Source organism: Xiphophorus hellerii, chromosome 20 (genome assembly GCF_003331165.1).
Source record: "Xiphophorus hellerii strain 12219 chromosome 20, Xiphophorus_hellerii-4.1, whole genome shotgun sequence".
NCBI classification, from domain to species: Eukaryota; Metazoa; Chordata; class Actinopteri; order Cyprinodontiformes; family Poeciliidae; genus Xiphophorus; species Xiphophorus hellerii.
In genome coordinates this window covers 14,158,346-14,184,984 of record NC_045691.1, presented here as the reverse complement: position 1 = coordinate 14,184,984, position 26,639 = coordinate 14,158,346, and the positions used below count along the sequence as shown (strand labels likewise).

At 36.0% G+C, this 26,639-nt stretch overlaps 1 protein-coding gene and 1 long non-coding RNA gene across 7 annotated transcripts in view; one reads left to right on the top strand and one right to left on the bottom strand.

The window, feature by feature from the left end:
- kaznb (kazrin, periplakin interacting protein b) overlaps positions 1–26,639 on the bottom strand; it is a 173,117-nt gene that overhangs the window by 19,177 nt on the left and 127,301 nt on the right. For 5 of the 6 annotated variants that reach the window (XR_004337056.1, XM_032549043.1, XM_032549046.1 and 2 more), the window contains 2 exons: positions 3,905–4,096; positions 229–365 (listed from right to left, as the gene is read on the bottom strand). Coding sequence is in view for 5 of the 6 variants with exons in the window: in XM_032549043.1 (XP_032404934.1) it covers positions 229–365; positions 3,905–4,096 (329 nt within the window). In the remaining variant the exon portion in view is untranslated. Of the gene's footprint in view, positions 1–228; positions 366–3,904; positions 4,097–22,882; positions 23,552–26,639 lie in introns of those variants that run through there. The other variant, XM_032549045.1, reaches the window with a different exon arrangement.
- On the top strand, positions 898–2,503 carry LOC116710176 (uncharacterized). Its single transcript, XR_004337057.1, has 2 exons — positions 898–1,344; positions 2,333–2,503. It is a non-coding gene; the product is annotated as an uncharacterized LOC116710176 (long non-coding RNA).

Below are 26,639 nucleotides of genomic sequence, written 5' to 3'. Positions count from 1 at the left end.
TTCCCCTGGCAGATTATTTCACTAATAACATGTTACACTCTGTCACAGATTATTTATGATATTAAGTTATCAATAAATTCAGGGATCATCTCCTCAATTTTGAACACTTTTGCACACACATTTCTGTTGGTCTGTCAAATAAAATCACCAAAGTTTGTGGATAAAAAGCGGGAAACTTAAAGGGGTGTAAATATTTTTTGGCAAACTTCAGAGCCGGGCCGCTGTTACCTTTCTGTGCTGGTCGTAGTTTCGTATGAACTCCCTCAGCTGCTCCTCTCTGCTCTCCAGCGTCGTGTACAGCTGCTGCATCTGATTCGCCAGCTCTGATTTTTCCACTTTTAGCCGCTTCCTGTCCGCTTTCATGGCTGCAGCACAAACACAGACAGAGACGCTCACAACAACTTTACAGTCAGAGCAACACAACACTGAGCAAAACACTCAAAAAGATGCTTGGAGACGGACAGAGGGTTATAAGTCAAGAGGAGATGGAAAAAAACCCAAACCCAATGTATTATATATGAGTGTGTGGAGTAAATTATGAGATTAAACAAAATACAAATATAAATTTTTAAAAAACTATTCAAAAAGGAGCTTATTGGGAAATATGTTGTATAGGATCTCTACAATATAACATAATTATATAAACATAATTATATATGATATTTTATAAATAAAAATATTGATTTTTTATAAACAAATAAAAAAATAAATACTTTTATATTCATTTTTATAAATAATTATAAAAAATAAATATTTATTTTATATCGTTGTATCATCAAGATATAGAAGATATAAAAACTATTTTTATATTTACATTTAAAAATATAAACAATTTTTAAAAAAATGTTAGATTTTTATATAAAATTATTGTTTATTTGTAAAAAAAAAAAAAAAAAAAAGAATAAATGTGTAAATGTGAGGTTTACAGGTCATTCAATGTGGGGATCATTTAAGTTTATCTGGTGAGGTGAGATTTAAATGTTTGAGTTTAATCTTCTACCTGCTCCTTTTTGAACAAATTAAGTCAATTTACATGATAATTAGTTTGATTATTTTTTACTTTTTGACTGACATACATAAGATGTGTAACTGCAGCTGAAAGCCACTGGGTGGCGCTGCGTCTTCTGTTAATGAAAATCTTCGTGTTTTTTTTTTCTTTTTAAATCCACCAGAAGAAGCAGGTAAATCAACACAAAAAAAACAAGAGGCGCAGCTGGTCGCTTCGATTCGCCGGAGACGGCGTCTTCAGAAAGCGCGTCGAGACTCATCCCAACCAGGAGAACAACATCTGATCGCCTTTCTCCAGATCCACACCGAGACGCAGCAGCTCAGCAGCAGCAACAGGTGGGCAGAGAGACAGAAAACACGTCTTCCTGAGCCGCTGCTCACCAGACGGCCTGCACTTTCCACGAGCCGCGTGGGACTCCAGGTGCATTCCTGCTGCCAGAGACCAGAACCTCAAACCTGTTCTGCGGGAGTCGGGTGGCGGTTACCGGGCTCCCAGTTCAGCACCTGCGGCCTGCTGAAGTCTGAACAGGAAACCACCGATAATCAATCGCTTCTGTCGATCAGTTTTACTTTAATTCCTCTCATCGAGCACAAACATCTCATTTTGTTGTTTTTCCTCTTTGTAAACAACACATTTAACAACAACTGGTTTCTAGTGCAAATATCTTATTGCGCTTGAATTAAGACAAAACTAACATTAAAGTAACGCATCAGTAAGATATACAAGTTTGTTTTAAGCAAATAATTCATTGATATTGATGAAAAAATACTCCAGCTCTGGAAAGAATTAACTTCATAATTATTCCACCAAATATTGATTCCTGATCTCTTCCTGAGTTGAAACATTAGTGTTGTTGTTTCTAAATGAATATGAACTTGTTTTCTTTACATTATTTGAGGTATGAAAGCTCTGCATCATTTTAGTTATTTTGACCATTTTCATTTAGATAAATATAATTTTTTTTCTGCTTGGCATTTCAGAGACATGTGGTTAATAGAATAAAAGAATATTGTTCATTTTACTCAAACATTTACCTATAAAAACTAAAATCAGAGAAACTCTTTTAATTTTTTCCAGAGCTGTATATACATTAGCAGATTATTCCACCTATAAGATGGAAAAATTGTCTTGTTATATATAAATTTATCTGCCAATGTAACCAGAACTTTTTCACAGAGATTAAGGAATTATTTACTTAAAATAAGCGTCTATGTTTTGTTGATAAATTACTTGTAAGTTAGTTTTGTGTTAATTCAAGTGCAATAAGATATTTGCAGTAGAAACTAGACTAAAAATACTTGGTAATATTTGTTGTTTTTGCAGTGCAGGGAAGATCCAGTGATCACTGATATGAAAAAAAGCTCCTGGCTGCTCATCAGGACGACGCCCACCTCTAAGAACGAGGAAAATCTGAGACTTATGATCCAATTAAGTTCATATTTGATGACTTTTGTTGTGAACTGATGTCGCATAAATAAACCAAACTGAACAGAACTAGTGTCACATGAGAGACTCTTGATATTATTCAGGGAGTAATTTACATTTATTCCTAATGAGGCGTGTCAAAGGTCAATGAAGTGAAACAAACATGGATGTTCATCATAATGACTTTAAAACAACAGCACTGGTATTAGTTTCTGTTCTGAAAGTAAAACTACAAAATGAAGATATTAAAATGCAAGAACATTATTTCATGGGTTAAAGTATAATAACACAATACTGTCTTATTTGTGATTATAATGAGGCATTAAACTGACTTTGAACACAAACAACTTCAGGGATGTTTAAAAACAAAAAAGGAGTAACAGTATACTGGTCATACTTCAGTATACTGGTCATACTTCAGTACACTACTGGTCATACTTCAGTACACTACTGGTCATACTTCAGTACACTACTGGTCATACTTCAGTACACTACTGGTCATACTTCAGTATACTGGTCATACTTCAGTACACTGGGTTTCCATGTTATTTTACTGAAGCCTCTTATTTACATACCAAATGTTGATTTTCCACAGTGACTGGGATTAAATTAGATTAAAGGTTTCCTATTTTAGGTCATTTTGGATTAACATATCCTTAAATTAACTGGTTTCCATACAGTTTAGTTTAACATTTGCTCTTTGAACTGACTTTTTGTGTATTTGAGAGTGTAAGTTTTATTTTGTTTGTCCTGTGTAGATTAAAAAAAAAAATAAAAAAAAATCAACCAAACAATTTCTGTTTATTAAAAATAATTGTAGTTGCACGTTGTGTAATCATAACCCTCTAAAAAAAAGAAATGGTCAAATAAAAACTTTGAAGCAGAAAAACTTTCCTGGTATTGACCAGAAAAACAATTAACTTGAAGACTTTTAGATAAGGCTGCTGCAAAAAGCAATTAATCAATTAATCACATGATGAATAAAAATGATCTTAATTTCTAGTCTGATTATTAATATTTTTGAAGAGCATCTTTGGTGACAGAGTTCATAATCCATTTTATTTATGGTTATGATTTTGTCTGATTTTTTTTTTTAATCCCTGTTTTGTTTATAGTTTTTAGTTGTCATGATTTATTTTAGATATTTAAAATGTCTTCCAGTTCTTTAGGAAGAAACAAAACAAAATTATAAATTGACAATTAAACAAAACTTTAAACAAAATTAAAGTTTATTGCTCTTTCACAGGGTGACCTTGCCATTATTATATTATATTACTTGAAAATGGTCTCAAAACAATAATAATCTTGCAGTTTATCCTCCAGCAAACTTTAGTTTTGGGTGCTACAGTGAACAAATTTCCTGCAAACTGTCTCAGTTATTCTCCCTCTCCTGATGAGCTGTTTATTTTGAACCCCAGCTGTGTTTGCTGGAAACAAAAGGGGCGCGCTGGACGAGGTGACTCTCCTCACCTTGTAAGGCCTCCTTGGCGCGGTCCAGCTCCTGCTCCTTGTCACCAAGCTGGGCTCGGAGCTCGGTGGCAGACAGCAGGTTGGCGGAGCAGCCGCCCTGCGTCTCCTCCAGGTCTTTGCTCAACATGTCCTTCATTTGCCTCAGCAGGTGGACCTCCTCCTGAAGCTGGGCCACCTCCTCTCGCAGCAGCGCTGAGGGTCAAAACGAGCAGAGATTTAAAAAAACAGACACAGGACTAAGAGTAAAGTAGAAGGACCTGGGGATACCAAGAAAATCTGGTATATCTTTAAGAAGATGCTTATTAAAACCAAAATAAATGCTCGATAAGGGTGCACCGATTGAAGTTTTCTGGACAAAATTTCCGATCTTTAAAAAGCACGACCTGCTGCCGATTCAAATTTTGGTCAATACCAAGTTTTTTTTTTAATCAGAAATGTTGCTAAATACAGCAAGAAAGTTGCTGAGATGGTAACTTTCTTGTTGCCAAGAAAGCCGGGTGTTTGCACCTGGTGGGCCGGTGTATAGGTCGAACCTCTCTAACTGGGGAGCTAAACGGGACAATGGTTGATTTCTAGATCTTTCCCAAGGTTAAGATCGGCTGCACATGTAAGAATCGGCTGATCACCAATCTCCCAAAATGAAGGAAATCTGGACCGATTTACGCAATCTTTCAAAAATGTAATCATAAAAAAGTTCCAAGGCTGAAACTGCTGATAGATGGCAGTGAAATAGTAGCATCGCTGCAAAAACACAATTGTTCAAAGTATTTTTGGTCCAGCTACTAATGCAAACATGTGAGCTCACTTGAAATATGACAAAACCAACATTAAAGTAACTTTTCAGAAAGAAATAGAAGCTTGTTTTAAATCAATTATTTCTTACAGTAATAACCAGTCCCATTGGCAGATTGTTTCACTCATGATGAACCAGAAACATGGAGAAGCAGCATTCAGCTTCTATGCGCCACAAATCTGGAACAAACTTCCAAAAAAATGCAAAACAGCTGAAATACTGAGTTCCTTTAAATCTAGACTAAAACCTAAATTTTTAGAGTTGCTTCTGAATCATAATAAATGAAACATTGATCAACATATTTGATGATTTTGGTGATGGCACTCTTGACATGTAACGTCTGTTCAGCTGTTGACTGGTGCTTTTATTCTGTAAAGTACTTTGAACAGCCTTGCAGCTGAAATATGCTACAGAAATAAACTTGATTGATGATATGAAACTAGAACTCTTTCAAGAATATTAAGGGATTATTAACTGAGAAGAAGCTCCTATATTTTGCTGAAACGTTACTTGTAAGTTAGTACACTTAAAATAAGACAAAACTAAGATATTTCCAGTAGAAACTGGACCAAAAATACGTGGTAATGTTTTGTGTTTGTGCAGCATATGACTGCTTCATGCTGTGTTTTCTGCCTGTCTTGTGTGCTATGCCTCCCAATCAGCAAAGGAAAACACCGGCAAGCAATCAGGAGCAGGAAACTAAGGAGACGACACTCTGGAATAAAGAGTGATCTCATCCGCTGGTGCAGGCTGACAAGCTCGTGCAGCCAGAGCACAGAAACAACGAAAAAAACGTCCAATAAAGGAAACCCATACCAGCAACAGTGTCATAATGATTTATATTGGGAACGGGAGGTGGAAGGTCTGTTCCAGGAGAATGCACGCTTTTTATAAGGGGAAAGAAAAATGAAAAAAGGCAGTCAACCAAAACATTCAGCTTTTGGAGGAAAAACCTGAAATGATGAATTCAGGAATTCTGGAAATGTGACTGAACACATGTGCAATCCGGAAAACATCATCTGAGCGATTAATGGGATCTAGAGAATGGAGATTTATGAACCTTAAACAACGCACAATGAGCTACTCGCATACAGTAAGTACAACACAGCAACGCCGTTTGACATATTGATCAAATTAGAGGAAATTTAGCAGAAACAAGAAATCTCCATAGATAGCTGCATGGAGCTATATAAGATTACCTGAGGAAGCAGAAATGCAAAAGTCTGCATGTGCGTGAATGAAAATGAGAGAAGGTCTCTGCAGCCAGACGCTGCAGCAGCTCCGATAAGAGGCGCAGGGACAGTCCATCGCTCTCTGTCACGACAGGACTGTGGAGAGCCCAGCAGGCTGCGACTAAAAGAGTTACGTCCCAGAAAGAACAATCTTTCACGTCCTTCTTCTGGTTCTGATCCACTTATTCATCTGTTTAGCTGCAGGGCTCAAGCTTGCCTTCGCCTTGGGCCGAGCCGGCAGCACCTTTGATCATTCAGGACGTTTTGGAGGTTTTTGCCCTCTGTGTAATTTTGCAACCTGTTGCCATGGCCATTAAAGATCAAACAAGAGAGCCAAATAAAAGCGGTGAGGATTGTCTTTTTATCATTTCAGAGAGGTTTCATTCTCTAACCTTTTCATCAGTGTTGGCTCAAGTTTGGGAGCCAAAAACGTAAATTTCAAGATGTTTATCCAGTGTTATCTATGACTTTCAGCTAAACCCACACACTGCAAAAACACACAAGCTTACCAAGAAGTTTTTGGTTTAACTTTGAGTGCAAATATCTGAGTACACTTAAAAATAAATTGCAGTGTTTGAATTATCCAAAAATAATTCACCATGTGTATTTTTTTTCCCTTTTTTTGGTTTGTTTGTGAAACTTCTCTTTCCTTTCCCTCTGAATTATTTATTTTAGATTATAATCTTAAAAGTTATTGTAGAATACTGGTTTCACTGCAAAAACACCAAATATTACCAAGTATTTGTGGTCGAGTTTCTACTGGAAATATCTTAATGCACATGAAATGAGACAAAACTAACAAGTAAAATTTCAGCAAGATATATTATTTTGTTTAACATCATTATAAATGAAATAATCTGCCAGAGAAATTAATACTTTTTCATAAATATTAAGGATTATTGACATAAAACAAGCTCCTATATCTTGCTGAAAAGTTACTGGTAAGGTAGTTTTGTCTTATTTCAAGTTTACTAAAATATTTGCACTAGAAACTAAACAAAGAATGCTTGGTAAAATTGGGTGTTTTTGCAGTGTGCCAGTGAATCTAGCATTAAATTTTAAGGCTATAATCTAACATAAAACAGGGTTTAAATAACCCAATATGTTGCGTAAACAAAAGGAAAGAGAAGACACAAAACAAAACAAAAATACACATGGTGAATTATTTTGGATGATTCAAACAATTTAACAACCTTTTCACTCTTCTCTTTAGGTTAGAGCTGCAGCGTACACAACAAATACCTGAGCTGGGAATCTCTACAGCTCCTCCAGAGTCATCACATTATTCTTACATTATTCAAATTGTTAGATGTGGAACATTTTAGTAACGTCCAGTAACAGATTCATCCACCAAATTTACCACGAGCGAGAGTTCGGCTCTCCTTGCTGAACTCAATCTCAATTAAAACTAAAGTTTGGGAGAATGTGAAATAGTTTTACACAGATCCGTTGTATTTTTCTGTATTCTAGGAAAAAATAAATCACGTATCATTACAAAACAGAAAAATAGATCACGGCCTTTACAACTCCTTTTGTTTAGTGCAGAGAGGTTTGTTTGTCGCATGCTGACAGCAGGCAGCCCAAAGACAAGAGCCGTCATCTGCTGGCAGTCTTATTTGATCAGAAGCAGATCATGTAAACAGTAAAGGCAGCATGCTGGCTGATCCCAGCTCAGAGTGGCGGCGCACTGAGGCCGGTGAGCTTTCAGAGTCCTCCCGCATGAAAAGAAAAAGCCACTCATCCTCCATCTGAGCGCCGGCGGATTCAATGAACACCAGATTTAAGCCTCTCATTAGGGCCGGTCAGGAACAGGTAACCTTTTTCCCTCTTGCTTTGCAGCCCTGTCAAGATACACACACCCACACACACACAGCTGAGAGCTTATAGAGGCCGTAAGCTCGTGATTAGAGCTCAGAGAAAGCAGCGAAGGTGAAGTGAGAGTTGGAAAAGTGTTGATTGGTGGTCAAAGAGCTGAACTAGTCTGCTGTGAATGCGATGAGGGATTAAAGTGGTTCTATTTATATACATGAAGGATCAAAGATGCCTCGTGTGCACTGGGCTGGAATATTGGAATGAGACGCTTTTTATTAGCAAAACCAAAATAAATTAAGATATTTTTATAAATGAGTTTGTGACTGACTGGAGGGTGAAAACTAACATGACCTGAACTGGGTATCTCAGGGCGTTTCATTCAGAACTTTGGAGGCAGTTTTGTTCACTAAGTTGACCTGACTAGGCCACAAAGAAAGGACTAAGAAATATGCTATTCTACTTAAAAAAAACAAAAATACATTTATGGAGAAATATGTCAAATGAAATGTAAAATAAGCAATTTCAATTTTAGATGTAGTGCTATGCATTTCAGAGGACAGCAACCTAAAAATACATTCTGCTTTGGTTTATTTAAGCTGGTTTGTTCATATAAGAGGAGATACAATCACTATTTGACATTTTTAAATGGGACCTATAATACAAACTTCACTTTGCACATGTTTTTATTCTTCCACTGGGGATCACAACTGCTTCTGAAAAACCATAAAAAACAAACAAAAAAATTGGCAATAAGTTAATGTTTTTTGGTGTCTAGAAAATGAGCCGTTTCAAAAACCTCCCGATTGTTAAGTCACGTTTCACATGTTACCTAGCAACCCCAGCCAAGCCAAGCCCGTCACCTAGCAACCCAAAAAGATCTCCAGCACTTTGGGTCATCTGGTTTCATCCCTGTATGTAGGGGCGTGACCAGCAGCAGCTCATTTGGATTTAAAGTGACAGGGCCCTAAAAAATACACAGAACTAACCAAACAAAAATCTCATTATCTAAGAACGATATTGTGCATGAACATGTTTTGTAAAGCCCACAGATAATTTCTAATATGTTCAAGGAAGCATTGTAGATCACTTTTAAATAAAAACAGGACATCTGTCATAAAACATTGTTCAAACAAACCTAACACTGCAATAATCTCAGATTGTAACTAGAGATGCACCACTGTGGAGTTCCCTGACCAATTTCTAGCATTTTCAGTTTAGACTAGCTCAGGTTTGTTTTTGCTTTCTGGACTATAATACATAAAAAAGAAAGAAGATGTGATGTAGGGTATTTGTTCCGAATCCAACATAAAGTGAAGAAATTACAAGATAACATTTATCTGTGCATCAAAACACAGTCAGCCGTGATCCTTGGGGATTTAGGTTTTGATCATTTCCCTGTTGTTCATTTATATCCTAAATGTCTTGTCATATTAAGCTCATTTATTCACGTTCATTGCTGTCAGGAAGTTGTTGCCTATATTAGTGTTCAGTTTCTGAGTTTATGCTGTTTTTTATTGTGAATCTTGATTTTGTTCAGTGTTTCTTTTTGAGTCTTAGTTCAGCTTCTTGGTGTTGATTGGTCTCCTCCCTCAGTTTTCCTGCTTTCCTCCAGCCATAGCTGCTCCATCTCTCCTCTGATTGTTTTATTTTCCGGGCCCTGCCTCAGTGTTTAGGGATTTTGTTTGTTTCTTGCTCTATTCTTCTGCCTGAACTCCATAACCTGATCTTCCTGCTAGCTTTACAATAATAAAGAAACTCCGTTCTTCACAATCCAAGCAACAATTCAGTCAATAAAACACATTATTACGTACAAGCATCGGTATAACTGTCTGTGATCTGAGAACTGAACCACAACTGGATGTAAAAAGTAGATTTAATCCTGTGCAGCGACAGCAGACTGCTGTTTTGCCCTGAGGAGCTGTGATGAACGCTGCTGTCAGTTTTCCGTCTCGGACCTACTGACAATTACAAATCTATGTAATTATGGTGAGTCCCCTACTGATTTCTGTCATGTACAACCCAGAGGTGCTGGTTCTGCCCGTTTCTTTCCTCCGAGCCTGTAGGTACAGGCACTGAAAGCTCGATAATGAGGTCACACGCAATGCATAACGCAGGATTGCAAACTTTTCAGAAGGTAACGTTACTATTGACAGGGTTCTGCTAAACGTGTCCAGGTCACAGTTTTTAAAATATCAAGCTTTCTCTCATTTGATGAACTTCTCTATATTCAGGAAAAACATTTATCGGCCTTTAAAACTAAACTTTTAACCTTCCTTTTTAAAAAAAAGCTTTTGATAATGTCAGAGTGTTATCCATGCGGCGAATAAAACAGATCAAATTGACCTTATCTGTTCTTAGAAAAGCACTTTTTAACTTTTAGAAGTGCATGAAAACATCCTTTATCGTAAGTATTACAGCAAACGGTGATATTGTGAGCACTTCCTTGTAAAACAGGTATTGATTGTCCCAACTGCCACCGCATATTTGACAGAAAAAAAATATAAGTGTAGTTGTTAAAAACTGGTTCTGTATCTCCTGCAGGAACGTTGATCTCTTTGGTCAAACAGGCTTTGACTTTCATTGAAGAAAACTAACAACATTTCAGTACAGAAGGCATTAATGCCATATGAAAACAAAAAAAAACAATAATTGAGGTTATAAGGTGACACAAGTTAAAACTTTTTCCTCATTCACTGAATAACTACGTCTGATTAGATCATACTACACCGTTCTGCTTCACGAGGCTGAAGCCGGTTCTGATATCAAAGTACTACATCTGCACTTATAGAGCGCAAATAGAGGATGGAAAATTACACAAACTGTATGCAAAGGAGGAGATTTACTTATTTTAATGTCTATTAACAAAACTAAAGTTACATATTTCCTTTCTCTGAATGTCTGAACTGATCCTTCCTAGCTGCAAAGTAGAGAAATACTGACAACAAGATATAATTAAAGTAAATATGCAGCTTTGGAAAAAGATAAGAGATCACTTAAAATGATCAGTTTCTCTGATTTTACTTTTTATAGGTTTATGTTTGAGTAAAATGAACTTTGTTCTTTTATTCTGTGAACTACTGACAACATGTCTCTCAAATTACAAGCAAAAATTTACTATTTATTTGCAGAAAATGAGAAATTATCAAAATAAGTTAAAGGATGCAGATGCTTTCAGACCTAAAATAATGTAAAGAAAACAAGTTTATATTAATTTAGAAACAACAATACTAATATTTTAACTCAGGAAGAGTTCAGAAACCAATATTTGGTACCAGGAGGTTTTCAGTGGGGTTCAGTGCAGTGGGCTCTTCATTTTCTCCAGAGCTGTAAATGAATTACAGGAAACTCCACCTATTTGCAGTTCAGTATTTGCAGATTTACCTTTTCATACATGTTTTCGTGGAACATAACTACAAATTATTTGTGGAAAATTATTTAAAAATAGTTTTTTTGTTGAGCATTTGTAAAATATATATAAAAAAGCAGCTTTAGAAGCTAAAATATATACTGTATCTTTCCTACTACTAACATGCTATTAGCTTGTCTTTGCAAAGCAGCCAATCAAAGAGCAGCATTTATTTTCCTTGGTGCTGATTGGCTGATCACCCAAGAGCAGAAATAAGGAAGACAGTAGATGTTAGCTTCTGCATTAGCACTACAATGGTTTCCACTTAGCATACCAATACATATTAAAGCATATTTGATGTTTGATCTGCTAAAATGAGCATTTCTAAGTTAATTCTGCTTCAGGATGAACTTCATTTGAAAGAGCTGCTCTCATTTTATTCCTTCAAGCGTTTTACAATCGAGTTAGCATAAATAAAGTCTGTATTCCTCTGTTTAAATTTACTTTAATAGAACTGGTTTTATTTAATAATGTTGTTGATATTGTACTATGTTTTTTGTTACTAACTGTATTAATTGTGTTGTCAGCACTGCAAAAAACACAAAATCTCACCAAGTAGATTTGAAATAAGACAAAACTAACTTACAAGTAACTTTTCAGGAAGATATAGGAGATTGTTTTAATTAAGTAATTTTTTAACACTGATGAAAAAGTACAAGATACATCAGCAGATTATTTCACTTAAAACATTTTAACATGTTATTCATAAAATAATCTGTCAGTCGAACTTTTTACTTTTACTTTTTCATAAATATAAAGGAAATGTTTACATAAAACAAGCTCCTACATCTTGCTGAAAATGGACTTATAATTAGTTTTGTCATATTTAAAGTGAACTAAGATATTTGCAGCTTGACCAAAAATACTTTGTAAGATTTTGTGTTTTTGTTCTTGTAAAAGACATTTTTGATTTGAAGGCGTTTTATTCCGGATAAATAAATAAAAGGCATTTCTAAGTGTTTCATGTTCATCTATCTATATTATATTTAGAAATGAAAACCAAAAAAGATGGTTCATTCTTTTCCACAGTGGACCTGAAGGTGAGGCGGCCCATCCACCTGACCCAGTTACTCCAGTTGTTCAGGAGAAATGGGTCAAAACTCCAGCAAACTACTGTGAGAGTAAGGAGAAGTTATGCAGTTCAGAGGCAATGCTATCAAACTCCTCTCGTTGTGAACGCCACACCAACCAAAGCTGTTTTGGGTTTTCTTGCCGGTAAGACGTTGCTTTGTTCTTCTAACTACATGCCTGTGATGCGCTATCTCTGCAAACCGGATGGGATGTTTTGTAATCGAGGTAAAGCTCCAGCATGAAACTGGTGAAGCTTTCTATCAAACTGACTGAGAGGGACATCAAAGCACCGGCATTTTATGCCGAATTTTCCCACACAATTTTTTATGCTGTAAATATTTACATGTAGGTAGGATTTATATCAGCGCAATGCTTACCGCTAAATTACAAAGAGTTGGACATGTGTTTAGGAGAGATACAGAAACAACAAAGTACAAGAAAGTTTCCTCACAACAGCTCCTCTGAAATGTTAAAATTATTCTCTGCTTCCATTTCTAATAGTTATTTCCCAGAATGAAGCCATAAATGCATATTTTAACAGCTCAGAGGCTAGGCGGAAAATTAAACACACTTAGGTGTGTCGCTGCGCTGATGACTTAAAGTGTCAGCCTCCTTGAGGGAAATTGAGCTGACATTTTCTCTGTAATTACTGAAGAGCTAAATGATTTGATTACCAAATTCCTTATTGCTTAAGTTCATCATGGAAAAAAAAACCCGCAACATCTCAAAATCACGGCAAAAACACAAAATATTACCAGGTTTTTGTTCCTACTGCAAATATCTTAACGCACTAGAGATAAGAGAAAACTCATAAGTATTTTGTCATTTTTTAATTTTATTTTTAAATATATTTTGTACTGAAGAACAGGACATTTAATGGGATATCCTAATTTTGTCAAAGTATTGGAAACAAATCCGCTGATTTATTCTGCAGAAGACAGCGGCGTGCTTTAGCTCCTGATTAAACCCATCATGCAGCAAATGATGAAGCCTTGACACGCCAGAATAAGAAGGCTGGGCAGAGACTGAGAATACGTTAGATATGTACATAAATCAGCAATGATTGTATCACGGGCATCATTTTAATGAGAGCCTGTCTGAGTAATACAAAGCTAATACGCTAAAGTATTGAAGACGCAGCGACTGGTGAGTCTCTGATCTTTACTCCGCACAAGAAGCAGATGGATAATCCAGAGATTTTAAATAAATGATCCCTTAACATGATTCTTTCCCTCCAAACACATTTATTTCTGGAGCATCCGCCTGGAAAATTTATAAATTTCCCAAAGCATTAGCTTGAAATTTCAGTATGTTTAGCAAATGGGTCATTGGGGCCTGCCATGCAAAGCAATGGCAGGAACCTATTGCTATTCTCCCAAGAAAAGTTTCTTTATTATTATTATTATAATTCTTTATTTTTCATCCGTAACCGTTAATGCGGCTCATACCGCTGCGTGCACACCTACAAAAGAGGTATCAAAACCTGCAGAAAATTCACGCCATTCCAGCTATTACTTTTGGTGGGATTCGGGATGAACATGGCGACATAATTCGCAAAAAACTACGAAAAAAACCCCATTATAAGTCAATGGGGAAAATCCATTGAAAACCCTAATACCCTACTGGCTAAAACAGAGAATTGTCTCCCCCAGCTGGCTCAAATGAAGTATTGTAAGTCTGAAAAGCGAAAAGAGCAAGTATGAAAAAAAAAAAGATTGTGCCTTGGATATACTGGATTAAACAAAACTTTAAATTTGATTGGTAAACATCCAACAGGTAGATGTGAGTGTGGTATGGATATGGAAACAGTAGAACATGTAATAATTAATTGTGGAAAATATAAAGCAAGTAGAGAGAAGCTAAAACAATAAATTAGGAAATATGATATACAGACATTTAAACTTAATAAGATATTAATTAAACACAAAATAAATAAAGCGGTTATTACATTTTTGAAGGTAACAGGATTATATGTAAGAATTTAGATTGGGGGAGATGCTGTCGTACACACTCCAGCACAGTAGATGGCGATAATACATATTAACGTTAGATGTCACCCGCCGCTAAAATCACAAAGAAGCAGAAGAAGCTTAACGGTAAGAAGTGTTTGTGTTCTGTCCATAAAATATACTATTTCATTTAATTAGTATATTATTAGAACTGCTTACAGTTGTTAAATGTAATGTGTTCTTTAAGAAATGTGATTGATTTTACAAGTTTGACTGCTGTGGGATATTTTGTTGTGGCTCTGATAGCGTAGCTGCTAGCTTGATGGAATATTTTTTCCACGACAAAAACCGGAATCACAATTTGTTCACATGTTAGCAATTTGCTAACTGGCTTTCGTGAAAGCCAGTTATTGATTACATTGAAGCGTTCTTTAGCATCGATGCTAATTTGTAGCGTGACAACGCCGGGCCGAACCGACGGGCAAGCTTTGGCAGGCCCCTGCTAAATTTCTTCAGAAATTTTCTAGTTATAAGGTTGTAGAGTTTCTTAAACTGCAACTGAATAATGTAATTTCCTACTGTGGTTCAGAAAATACAGTCAACAAAAACAAAATAAACCTCAGGATATAATAAAACCATCTGGTCTTTTCCAGGTTCAAATATTATTAGAAATTAAAAACACTCATTATTGATTAATTAAAGATGGCAGCAAAATGTAAAAACTGCTTGTTGAAAAACTAAGTTTCTTTTTCTGCCTTCATAGGGTTTTCTGGTGATTAAATGATTTCATTAACAATCCATTAAAGAGGTGGGAAGTAACTAGTTAAATCTACTCAGTTTTATTTACTTGAGTAACTTTTTGGAAAAAACAACAACACTTGGAGTAGATTTACTAAATAGTACTTCTAACCTTTACCTGAGTAAATTTCTCTCATTCACTGAATGAAGAACAGACAAGTTTTATCCAAATATGACCTTTAGACAAAAACACACAGTTTATGTTGAAGTGAGACCTCTCGTTTGTACACAAGCTTTGTTGTAGACAAAAACACACAGTTTATGTTGAAGTGAGACCTCTCGTTTGTACACAAGCTTTGTTGTAGACAAAAACACACAGTTTATGTTGAAGTGAGACCTCTCGTTTGTACACAAGCTTTGTTGTAGACAAAAATACACAGTTTATGTTGAAGTGAGACCTCTCGTTTGAACACAAGCTTTGTTGTTCTATGTGACGTTTAAAAGTCAAGTGAAAATAAACACTAGAAACTGTTACTGGAAGTATTACACAAAGTTCTATAACATATTGCAAACAAAGTGTTTCTTCTGCCTGAATAAAGAATACTTTTAACTTATTTATTTGCATTTTTTTAAATTTCTGACTTACAAATACCAGAAGTTGCACATAATTACATTTTTTTCAGCTTGATTACATCATTTTAAACCATCAAATCAAATGTTAAAATCGATTACTCAGTACTTAGGTTGAATTTTTACAGAACAGTTTTTCACTCTTCCCTGAGTAACTTCTTAGATGGCTACTTTTTACTTTTATTTGAGTAAAAATATGCCAAAATAGAGCTACTCTTACTTGAGTAACATTAATGGGGACCATCTCTATAAAAGCAGGAGTTCCTGCAATCTGCTGGTCTGCAGCATTCATGCATTTGTTAATGTAACGCCAAAAAGAAAACACATCAGCAATGACCTTATAGAAGCAATTTCTGCTGCCTCTCAATCTGTGAAGAGTTATAGACAATTTCCAATCAACTTGAGGTTCATCACTCTACAGCAGGGAAAGTTATTCACAAGTGGAAAACATTTAATCAAGCTTTTATGCTCCACAAAACCTCAAGGTCAGACATGCAATGCTCCAAGACGCAAAACGCCCAAGAGCTAAATCTAGGCCTCGGTTATAGGTTATTAAAATTAAAAATTAACTACAACACAATAAGAAAAAAAGACAAATGATTTGTTTGAAAGAGTTGCAGAGAGAAAACACTCTTCTTTCTTAAAAAAAGACAAGAGCACGACTGTAGATTACTGTGACTCGAAGTACAGCTTAAATGTTTCAAATATATTCTGGAAAATACCATGAAGCAAAACTCAGAACCTTCTCAAATAAACACAGTTCCTTCTGTAGTTTCCTGCAGCGTTTCAAGCCCAGGAGCGCAGGCTTACATCTGTGGGATGCAGCGATTAGTGGGTCTTTTTAACATCAGCCACAGGTTTATTTTTGGTGTCTGCATTGTTCAATTGCACTATAAGCTGAGGACTGACAGGAGCAGTCATGGGTTCAGTGTGGAGGCAGAACACGTTCAGAGCAGAACTGCTGGTATCAGAGCTACAAATACAAAAGAGCCAGAAAAACAACAGATATTCAGAGTGTGGATGATCTGACATTCTTAGACGTGTTGAACCTTCAGTGCAGCACGTCAAAGTGATACGAGCTTCATAAATAAATTCACGGCCCGATTCCTCCAGTGAAACGTCACTCTGAAGCTGCAGGCCAGTGATTGATCAACCTGTTATAGTCCTGCTCAAATGGGTAAATAAATAAATTAACTTTAAACCAACTGTGTATGTCGCCGTTTGGTCTCTGGAGAGTTAAAAAATTCAGCTTTGATTTTACTTGGTTAATTTTATCCGTTAGTCAGAGCAATAATTTATAGAAATGTTACAAAAGAGGTGTCAAGCTCACCCGCCATAGCTATTAACGTGGTCGTCTAGACAGCCAGGTTTCACACTCGCACATAAAAATGGCTGTAAACACAGCCGTTCATGTTTGAAAAGCAGAAGTCGAGCCTCCAGCACAACCAACAAGAACGCATGAAGTGGTTTCCGGATGTTAAGTCAACAACAAAACCTTTATCTTTTCCAGTAGCCATTGAACAGAGCATGCAGCAGTAAAACCAGCTGACCTAAGATGCTGGACCTCTACTGCGGTTGCTAGGTAACGGGTTAGGCTTTGCCTAGGTTGCTAGGTGACGGAAAGTAGCCTGCTGGTTTGTGACGTTATAATCAGGAGGTTTATGAAACGGTTCACTTTCCAGACACCAAAAAACAATAACTTATTGCCAAAAACCTGACTAGGTATCTTTTTAAGTGTTGGGTTGTTTTTAAAAACAGTAGAAACCCAAATTGAAGTCTAAAAATGTGCAAAATGTGAATAATTTCAAAAAGAAACATGATCTGAGCTCAGGAGAGAATACTCAGTGAAGAAAACTTTGTTGTTACTGTTAAAAAAACGTATTTATGAGTGCTTGAGTGACGAGGAAATTTTAACTCATGCATAGTTAATGACTACAGTATGTTCAAGTCTGAATTCCTTCAGTTTGGGAGTAAAATGTTTAGTTCCTGTTCAACCTGCAGCAACGCGCGAGTCCTACACAGAAGCACAGTTGTGTTTGGCAGATAAACAGCTGAGTTTTGGCATGAATTCTCCCCCAATCATTTCTGCAGAGCTTAATTTGTTTCAATCAGTTTATTTACTTCTGTTTTATTGCTGATAAAGAAACATGCTCGCCTCCTTCCTGCAGAGTCAGAAAAGGTTTTTTTCCGTCAACATGATTTACACCCTGCATGTAGGAGTCTTGCTCCATCAGTCCTTTCACGTTCCCATTGCTCCTACACACACCTTCTTTGGAATAAGCTCAAACTCTCTTTTGGCAAACCCGCTACCCTCAACATCTACCATAAACATTCACTTCCTCAATTTGTTTCTCCAGTTTGAACATTCTCTGTTAAACTCAGACATTTGCAGACATTTCTAAATCTGTTCAGACAGGAATGCAGACCTTGGTGATTTCTGCTACATGTGCATTTCCCTTCATGATAAATGTGCTGAAAATCGATGAACAGAAACTGTGCATTCATCTAAATTCATGCAGTCTAAATCCATTTCGTACGAGGATCCATTGGGAAACAGCTTACACAAACTAATCACCTCTGGGTTTACATTACAACTGAGGTCAGAGCAGAAGAGCTGGCTGCAGATAGGTGTAATTGATTCAAACATTTATTATGTGCAGATTAGGCAGACTGCCAAGGATGTGCCACTAGAGGAACACAAAGAACACGAACAAGGATATTTAATTATCTAATACAGTCAAGAGCTTCGTTTCACCAAACCTTCATTTCACTCATACATTGTCCCCAGAATAGTTTACATATACCTGAGAAAGTAGGCTCAGTTCAGATATAAATGACCAGTTAATAATAAAAACTGAAAAAACTGGCCACTGAAACTGGAAAAGGCATATGGGGGGGTTAAAGGTCGATCTATCCGGCTGTAAAGATTCACCTTCTCCAGTCTGAATGAGTAATAAATCCCTGCAGCTCCTATTTTGAAACCATTTTGTGTCTCGAACCCAATAAAAAGAAACAGAAGTGAATCATCTGAATACAAACAACTACCAAACTACAAAAAGTGTATTTTCTAATTGGTAATTTTGTAGATCAATACCTCTGTTTGCTAATCTGTAATGTTTGTGTTGTGTGCTCTAATTGGTGCATAAAAAAACATTAAAATTTGGGGATTTAACTGTACAGATTCAATTCAAATCACAATAAAAGTGAAGCATGTAAAACACAATACACTGTAAAAACATAAATTTTTACCAAGTATTTTTGGTCCAGTTTCTACTGTAAGTATCTTGGTACATTAGCACAATTAATTTTTGTTGTGGCATCACTTGGTTGTGTTCCTGTGTTTGTCTTTATATCAACTTTAACTAATATGTTTCTTTGTTCTTTTTTGTTTGTTCTCTTTGCTTAGTTAATTGGTTATTTTGCTAGTCTGTAATGTTTATTCTATATGCACTAATTGGTGAATAAAAATTTTAATTTAAATAATACATTTGGGCTTACCTGTACCAATTCAATTCAAAGCACAATAAAAGTTGAAGTATTTTTGGTCCAGTTCCTAGTATAAATGTCTTAGTACACTTGAAATAATTCAAAACATGCAAGTAAATTTTCAGCAAGAAATAGGAGCTTGTTTTAAGTCAGTAATTCCATAAAATTTATGAAAAATTACTAGTTCACTGGCAGATTTCTTTACTTATAACTAGTATTATTTTCCTTAATACTAAGGAATCACTGACCTAAAACAAGCTCCAGGTTTCTTGTTGCTGTTTATCTTAAATGCAAAATGTACTTACGTTTTGGTAAAGTTTTGGTTTAATTACTGCTCTGAGTGTGTTGATCTTTTATGGCCTTTCTAGAGTCTGTATACTCCAGCTGACAATTAATCAATTGCTAAACTAGTTGCCGATTATTTCAATAATTCATCATGATTAATCTGATCAGTTGTTTCAGCCCTAATTCCATGTTGAACTTGGAGCTTTTCTGACTTTGTGATGTATAAACTTATTTAAATGAATAAATACATTTAGAAATATCAGAATGGAAAGAGATCAAAACAAATTGTTGAGCGTTCTCCCATCCAGATTCTTTTCCATGTGTCTGTTACAGAAAGAAGAGCGAGATAAATGGGTGGCTGCAGGCAGCTAATCTGTTTGGTACATAGCTGCTGTAACCTCCCACGGAGTCTGGAGCTAACATGAAAAAAAAACAGAATAGATGGAGGATCAAAATCTGCAGACCGACCAGCCAGCAACACATTTACCCTTTTGTTTAGAATCTTGTTAGCTCATAAAATCAAAATGCTGCATTTCACCAGTTTTATTGTCATTATCAATATAATGTGAAAATGTTTGCTACGTCAACAGAAACCTTAGAAATGACACAAAGCCACACCGAGTGAATAAATCAACAAAGAAGTAAGATCCATGTAAACCATGGAGGAACAACGTGGCACTGTGACTTGTTTCTGTTTTGAATCTGCAGCAGAGACTAAACATCTGTCAGCCTCAGAAAAACACAGTTTATGAAACCAAAATGATTTGATCCACCACCTCAGGCACTGCAGAAAATGGGCTTATACTGTACTTAAAGCGTGACTGTTTAAGTGATCGGTGCAGCTGTGATGCTGCAGTCTGACATTTTGAAAGCCTGACCCAGAGGTAAAACCGAAGTAAAACACAGAACCTAATTCATATTCAGCATGGACGAGCGCGTAATGAGAACGGAGTCAAAACCGAACCAAATCATCCAGATATTGGTGAAAAATGTGATGCTAAAAGTGACAGAACCTTCTGTACCGATCGTCTCCTGCAGTGAAATATATCAAACTCGAAAGGTTTTGGGTTCATCCACCTCAGGAAGAGTCCCAAGGAAACCACTCATGATGTCAAAGCAACAACGAGAATTCACCAGAGATGGAGCAACTTCTCAAGGGATCGGCAAAGACGAAAACATGCTGCATCTCAGGAGCTTAGCATCAAAATGAGGAATGACTGTCTGCTGGAGAACTGTCAAATAATGACGTAACACAACATGTACTTATTGTTTTTTTTACTTAAACTTCTCTAAGACTCTACTGGAATGCACATGTATCTGATTTCTAATTAAATGTTACTTCAAACATTTGAAAAAGTGTTGTAAATTATTTTTTATAGCTATAAGTTATATCTTTCTCCTTTTAGAAATTCTTGAATGTCTGATATCATCTACTTAAGTCATAAATTCACAATAAACATCTGTAAGAGGATAAAAGATCATCTACATGGACGTGTGAGTCAGCAGGTTCACAGTATCTAGATCTTAGGTGAAACACATAAGGCTGAAATATGGGTTTGTATTTGCATACATCAACAGAAGATAAAAATGTGGAACAATAAAATTTCTTTACCATAAAGAGGCCAATAATCACAAATTAAAAATAAAGAACTACAGGCCTGTACAGAGCAAACAAGGATGCCATGATGGTAACAAGAAAAAGTAGAAACACATGAAAAAAAAAACCCAAACAGATAAATATGTTCTTATTCCTTCACATTTACAAACTAACTTTTCTTTTGCGTTGAATATTTTGCTCCTTATAATTCATAACCAGGCAGAGATTTTCCTTTATTTTACAGGTTTATTCTTCAACTGACCACATAATTTATACACTTAATTACTTGCTTCAGTTTCAACATCCAGCTGGCTGTCTCTAATTTATTTTACACCATATCTCTGTGTTATAGCACCATATTTAGTTCTCTTATCCTTTGGTAATAAATAGTTTTGCGCATGTGAGACGTCTGAAGAGCTACAAAGCTCAAAGTCCAACCCAAACAAACATTTTCTCATAAAACTACTGAACTTTCACAGCATCAAATGTTTTAGATCATATTACAATGGAACCAAGATGGTACTCATGTGGTTACCATGGTAACACATAGAGCTGATCCATTCTTCCTAGACCTGCAACTAACAATTCTATTAGTAATTAATTTTTTCTACCTATTATTCTGACCATTAATCAATCGGATTTAAAAGAAATTGGCAAATCCTGCTGATTATTCATTAAAACACTTAAGCTTGTTTTATATAATATGAAAAACCTACAAATATACAAATATTTTGATTCCTTTTTAAATAACAGATTAAACATTATTGCTTAAAATGCAACAACACCTGATCATTTGTAGCAAAGGATGCATCTGCAGCTAAAAATTACTTCTAACATCAAGATGCGAAAATCTCAGCCTTCAGATTTAATATCCTTATAATGCAGGGTTAATTTGTTTATATTAAATGCAAAATGTTTGTATTTCTTGTACAGTTTTGGCTTAATTACTGCTATTAGTGTGTTGTACCTTCAGCAAATTGCCCTTTTTAGAGTCTGTATTCTCCAGTTAACGATTAATCGATTACAAAATTAGTTGATGATAATCTCAATAATCGATTAATCCGATTAATCGGTTCAGTCCTGCCGTGTATATGTCTGTTTGTCTTGATATGTACATATTTTGATAGTAAACATTAAAATGTGCAAATGACAAACATGATTTAAAGAAACAAAGCCCTATTTTGAACTACTGTTGTTTTGGTCATTTGAAATGTATTCAAGATGACAGATTATAACAATATTTCTCCATCCAACAGTTGATATTGATCTTCATAGAAAACACAGTAAACTAAAATAATGTAAAATTATTTGCTGTCAATGCAAGCGTAAAAAATCACAACCCACACATGGTTGGTATTATTGACTGAAAAAGTCAGTCAGATAAAAAAAAAACAATCAGAAGTGCTAAGGTACAAAACAAAAAGACTGTTTTCCATAATGACTGATGGGTTTTGATTATGTTTACAGAAACATCCAGCAGAGAATAATACTAACAATAAAACCTCTTCAGATGAAAAATGTCAAAAAAAGTACTTCAAAATATTTATACTTCAGCAAAAGTACTCAATTTAAATGTCAGAATTGTAAAATCTCTTATTTAAACTGTGTAGAAATATCAGGCAGACGTTCTGTTGGCACAGAAGATTGATTAATGAAACTAAGTTATGTATCCGATAAAATAACTAACTTATTGAATGTAAGTTTCTCGTTGAGGAGGAGCAACAACACGTTCCTAATGGATGAGTCCAGCGGGAGAAAATGTAATCTCCACCTCTTCACACAATAGAGGCGGACGTAATTTATGAGGTTAGTCACAAATCCTGACTCGCATGGAGTTTCTCAACTGAATAATTTTTCATATTCCTGTTACGTAATGTGCAGATAAGCACCTCAAGCAGATAAACCCAACACACACACACACACACAGCAACAACCCGTTTCTTCAGCCAGATTTGCCTTCCTTTCAAACATAAACTCACCGGCCTTCCCCTCCTCCTTGTCGGACCTCATGTCCTCCCCGGCTCCGGCTCTGTTTGACTCCACTGTCAGCTGTGGTGTCAGCTCTCATATCAGGTGAAAAAACAGAAAGAAAGAAAGGAAACACGCAGACATGTAGGCACAGAGCGGAGCTCTCACCATTCAAACCTCACACACTGCTCTGCTGCAGCCGGCCGCTCCCAGCTCAGCTCCATCAGGCTCCACCCAAACAGGTAACCAGGAAGTCGTCACCTCGCTGACTCTCTTTTATGGGTTTTTTTGGTCTCTTAGTGGCTCTTCTGTCTTTCCCTGGACACACCCAGAAGTAGCCAGGACGACACGCGCCCACGCCCGCCTGAGGTTTCCATCTGTCCCCCATGAATAAAGACGGGACCCAAATCTCACCTGAGGGCTCAGGTAGGTAACCAGGCGTGGAGCTCTTACTCCACCTGACGGCTGACCCACAAAGAGGAAATCGCTGCCAAGAAAAATAAAATCCACTCCAAACCCGTTCACCTCTCTGAATCTGATGTTTACATCAACAAATCCCTGATTTAACTCTGGCCAGAAGTTACAGGAAGTCAAACTCTGGATGTTTTTAAAATGTAACTTTTGTACAGCGTTGAGAAAAAATGTTCTTACTTAAATGTTTCATATAATTGCATAAGTAGAGATAACATTACTACATGAAAAAAAAAAGTAGTTTTATATAATCACTCCCTCTACATCACAGGTGTCCAACTCAAGGCCCGAGGGCCACATCTGGTCCACCATAAGTATTTAAAGTGGACCAGAAGATCTTAGTGTTAAACTGAACATTAAGACAACAGTTGTATGCTTAAATGTTATTTTATCAGTCAAATAAAATCAGTTTTCAAATCACAACATCAATGTGAAAACACGTAAAAAAAATGTTTTTAAATTACTAAATGAAAGCAGAGAAATTTTAACAGTTTGATAGGAAGTTTTCTCAGTACATTGTGACCTGAATGCCTGAATAGAAAATGAGTTGCTGCTGCAGAACCTGAACAACCTGCTGTAATCCTGCTTTCCTCTGGCTAGAAAATCCTAAAATGTATGCATTAGGACAATAATGGAGCTGAATGGAGGTTTAGAAGTGTCCTAGTCAAAGTCTGGACACAAATTAGTTTGATTTGCTGTAGAATGAACAAGCCATTTGTGTATATCTTAAAAATAAAATCTACAATTTTCTCCATACAGGATTCAGTTTCCGACTTTAATCCATTTCTTTTTTCTTTTGAAAAAGTGTCTTTTATTTCAAACATTCTGTGAATTGAGTATTAGGATCAAATGACAATTTTTTTTTGTTTAATTACAAGAATGTTGTCATAATATTAGCAGAATAAAGACATAATTTTACTACAAGAAAGTCTTGAAATCACAAGAAAAAAGACGTTTTAATGAGAAAACAGCTTGAATAATTAAGCTGTAATTGTTACTTCAATCTCCAAATATTACAACTGTGTTCTAGTAATATTAAAACTTTATTCTCGCACTAAACAGCTATGTTCATGTAATATTATGACTTTCTTTTCAAAAAATGATAAAAACAACTCAAAGTCCAAATAAATAGCAATTGTAAAAAACGCTCGTCAAGCAAGATGGCCGCCTTGGACGTATGGAAACCCAGTGATGGAAAAAAAAAATCCAGATATTCCAAAAATTTATTCTTCAAAAAAACAAACATGTTATTAAATGATAAAATTGATTTATCACTCAGTCTTTAATTAAATTGAAACCATTCCGTAAAACTCAGTTAACCTTTTCTTATAGAGGTAGTTTGGTTCGAATAGCCTTTTTCCTCTTGTTACATGAAATCATAATTTGAAACTGCATTGCGTATTTATTCAGACTATCTATGGCTGATTTCAAATACAGTCCTGTGATATGATCTTGTTGCCAGTGTGACAAAAACACAAAACCTAAAGACGTCCTTATGCGAGTAAACACGTCTTCACAGCTCTGTACGGATAAAGATGTATATGCAGTTCCTGCTTTAGAGCAAATCGCCTCAGCTCTGTCTGCACACACAGATGTGTTTATTAATATGGGCTTTCTGTGTTATCTTAAACCCTGCGGGCGTTTGATTGCTTTGCCGCTTGTTGCTGACTGAGGTCAGTCCGTGTCGTGTCAGAGGAGCGCCGGGATGTGAGCGGACAGAGTAAATAAGCTTATTCCTCTGCCGTTTCACCTCTTTCTGCCGCGGGCAGGGAAAGGCAGGTGGTTTTAAGCAAAATTAATTCAGCCTGCAGGGTCCAGCTGGATAAGAACTCATAACAGAGTTTCGGGTTTATAAGCACTTGAGCGACGCAGCTGGAATACTAACGGGGTAGAATGGTGTGCATCGAGTAGTTTTGGTTAAATCCTTTATATTTGTGGACTTGTCAGGTGTTTGCAGCAGTAGTATCACTTCTGCTGCTACATGTCAGTGGTTGAGATTTAGCTTTTTAGCTTCACTCCAAGATCAGATGTGATCTAACCAAATAGTTGTCGCATGAGGCAATGCATCTGCCAATCACTCTGACTGCTCCAGGATCACTGCCAGACAAAGTGTTGCAACAGAAACTCTCCTGCTGATGCGTTACTTCATGTTCGTCTACACTGAACTTATCATATTCAGTACAAAATATTTACAATTTAATGACTTAGATGATAAAATTATACAACATTTGGACCTTTTGTCCAACTTTTTTCACCTGATCAGAACAAATGTTTATTGTTTTGTTGTTGTACATAAGTGACAAAACATTCACTATGATCTCTCACGGTTCATCGAGGAAAACGATTCATAAATACCATCTGGAACAAGAAAATTAATAAAGAACTTCTCTAACATTGCAATGTCTTTCTCATGTTTGGTTTAGACCGAATATACATCAACTTTTAGTCTCTGTGAAAAAGTGAACAATGAGTCAACTTCTACTTTGACAAGTCTCTGCTTTTATTTAAGTCAATTATAATTTAGTTGTGTAAAACTGCCACAATGAATAAAGTTTATGTTTTCTTCATAAGCTTTAATTCAGTTCAATTAAAAATGTATTTTGGGATAAAAAATAGAGAAAAAGTAAAAGTAAAAAGATTTTAAAGTAAAACACAACACTTAAAACAACAACATAAATATAATCGAGCTCCAGGAATGTCGATTTAGTTAGTTAGTAAATCAGTGGGAGGAAGAGTACATTTATTACCTCATCCTTTCTCTATCAACCAACAGTTTTTATTCTATAAAGGCAACATAAAGCCTCTGGCTAAACTGTGTTAAATGTGGACATTGCTACAGTTCCTGCTCAAATTATTCCTTATGACTCCACAAATAAAAACAGAACATTTTTCAACACTGCACATATACACCATTTTATATGGCAAAATTTAGATTATAATTTATTCCTCCTAAAAAAAAGATGGTCTGAAGTTGGGGTTGAAAAAGTATCATGATATAAGCGTTTCATATCAGTCAATATTGACAGTTATTATTCATTAGTTTTCATTTTAAATATCTGAAATACTGCCACAGTTTTCACTCTGTCGATTTTTATTTTTAAGCAGTTGTAAGGCACAGAGGAAAAACTTTAAGCTGCTGCTGCACCAGTTACTCGATAGGTTGTTGCTAGGTAACCGAAGAATGAGAGAGTTGCTAGGTAACCGAAGAGTGAGGGAGTTAGTTGATTCCACCAACGCTGCTTAGCTAGCAGTGAGAGGTTGGGCGGCTAAAGCCTTTCCTCTGCCTCCATTTCCCAG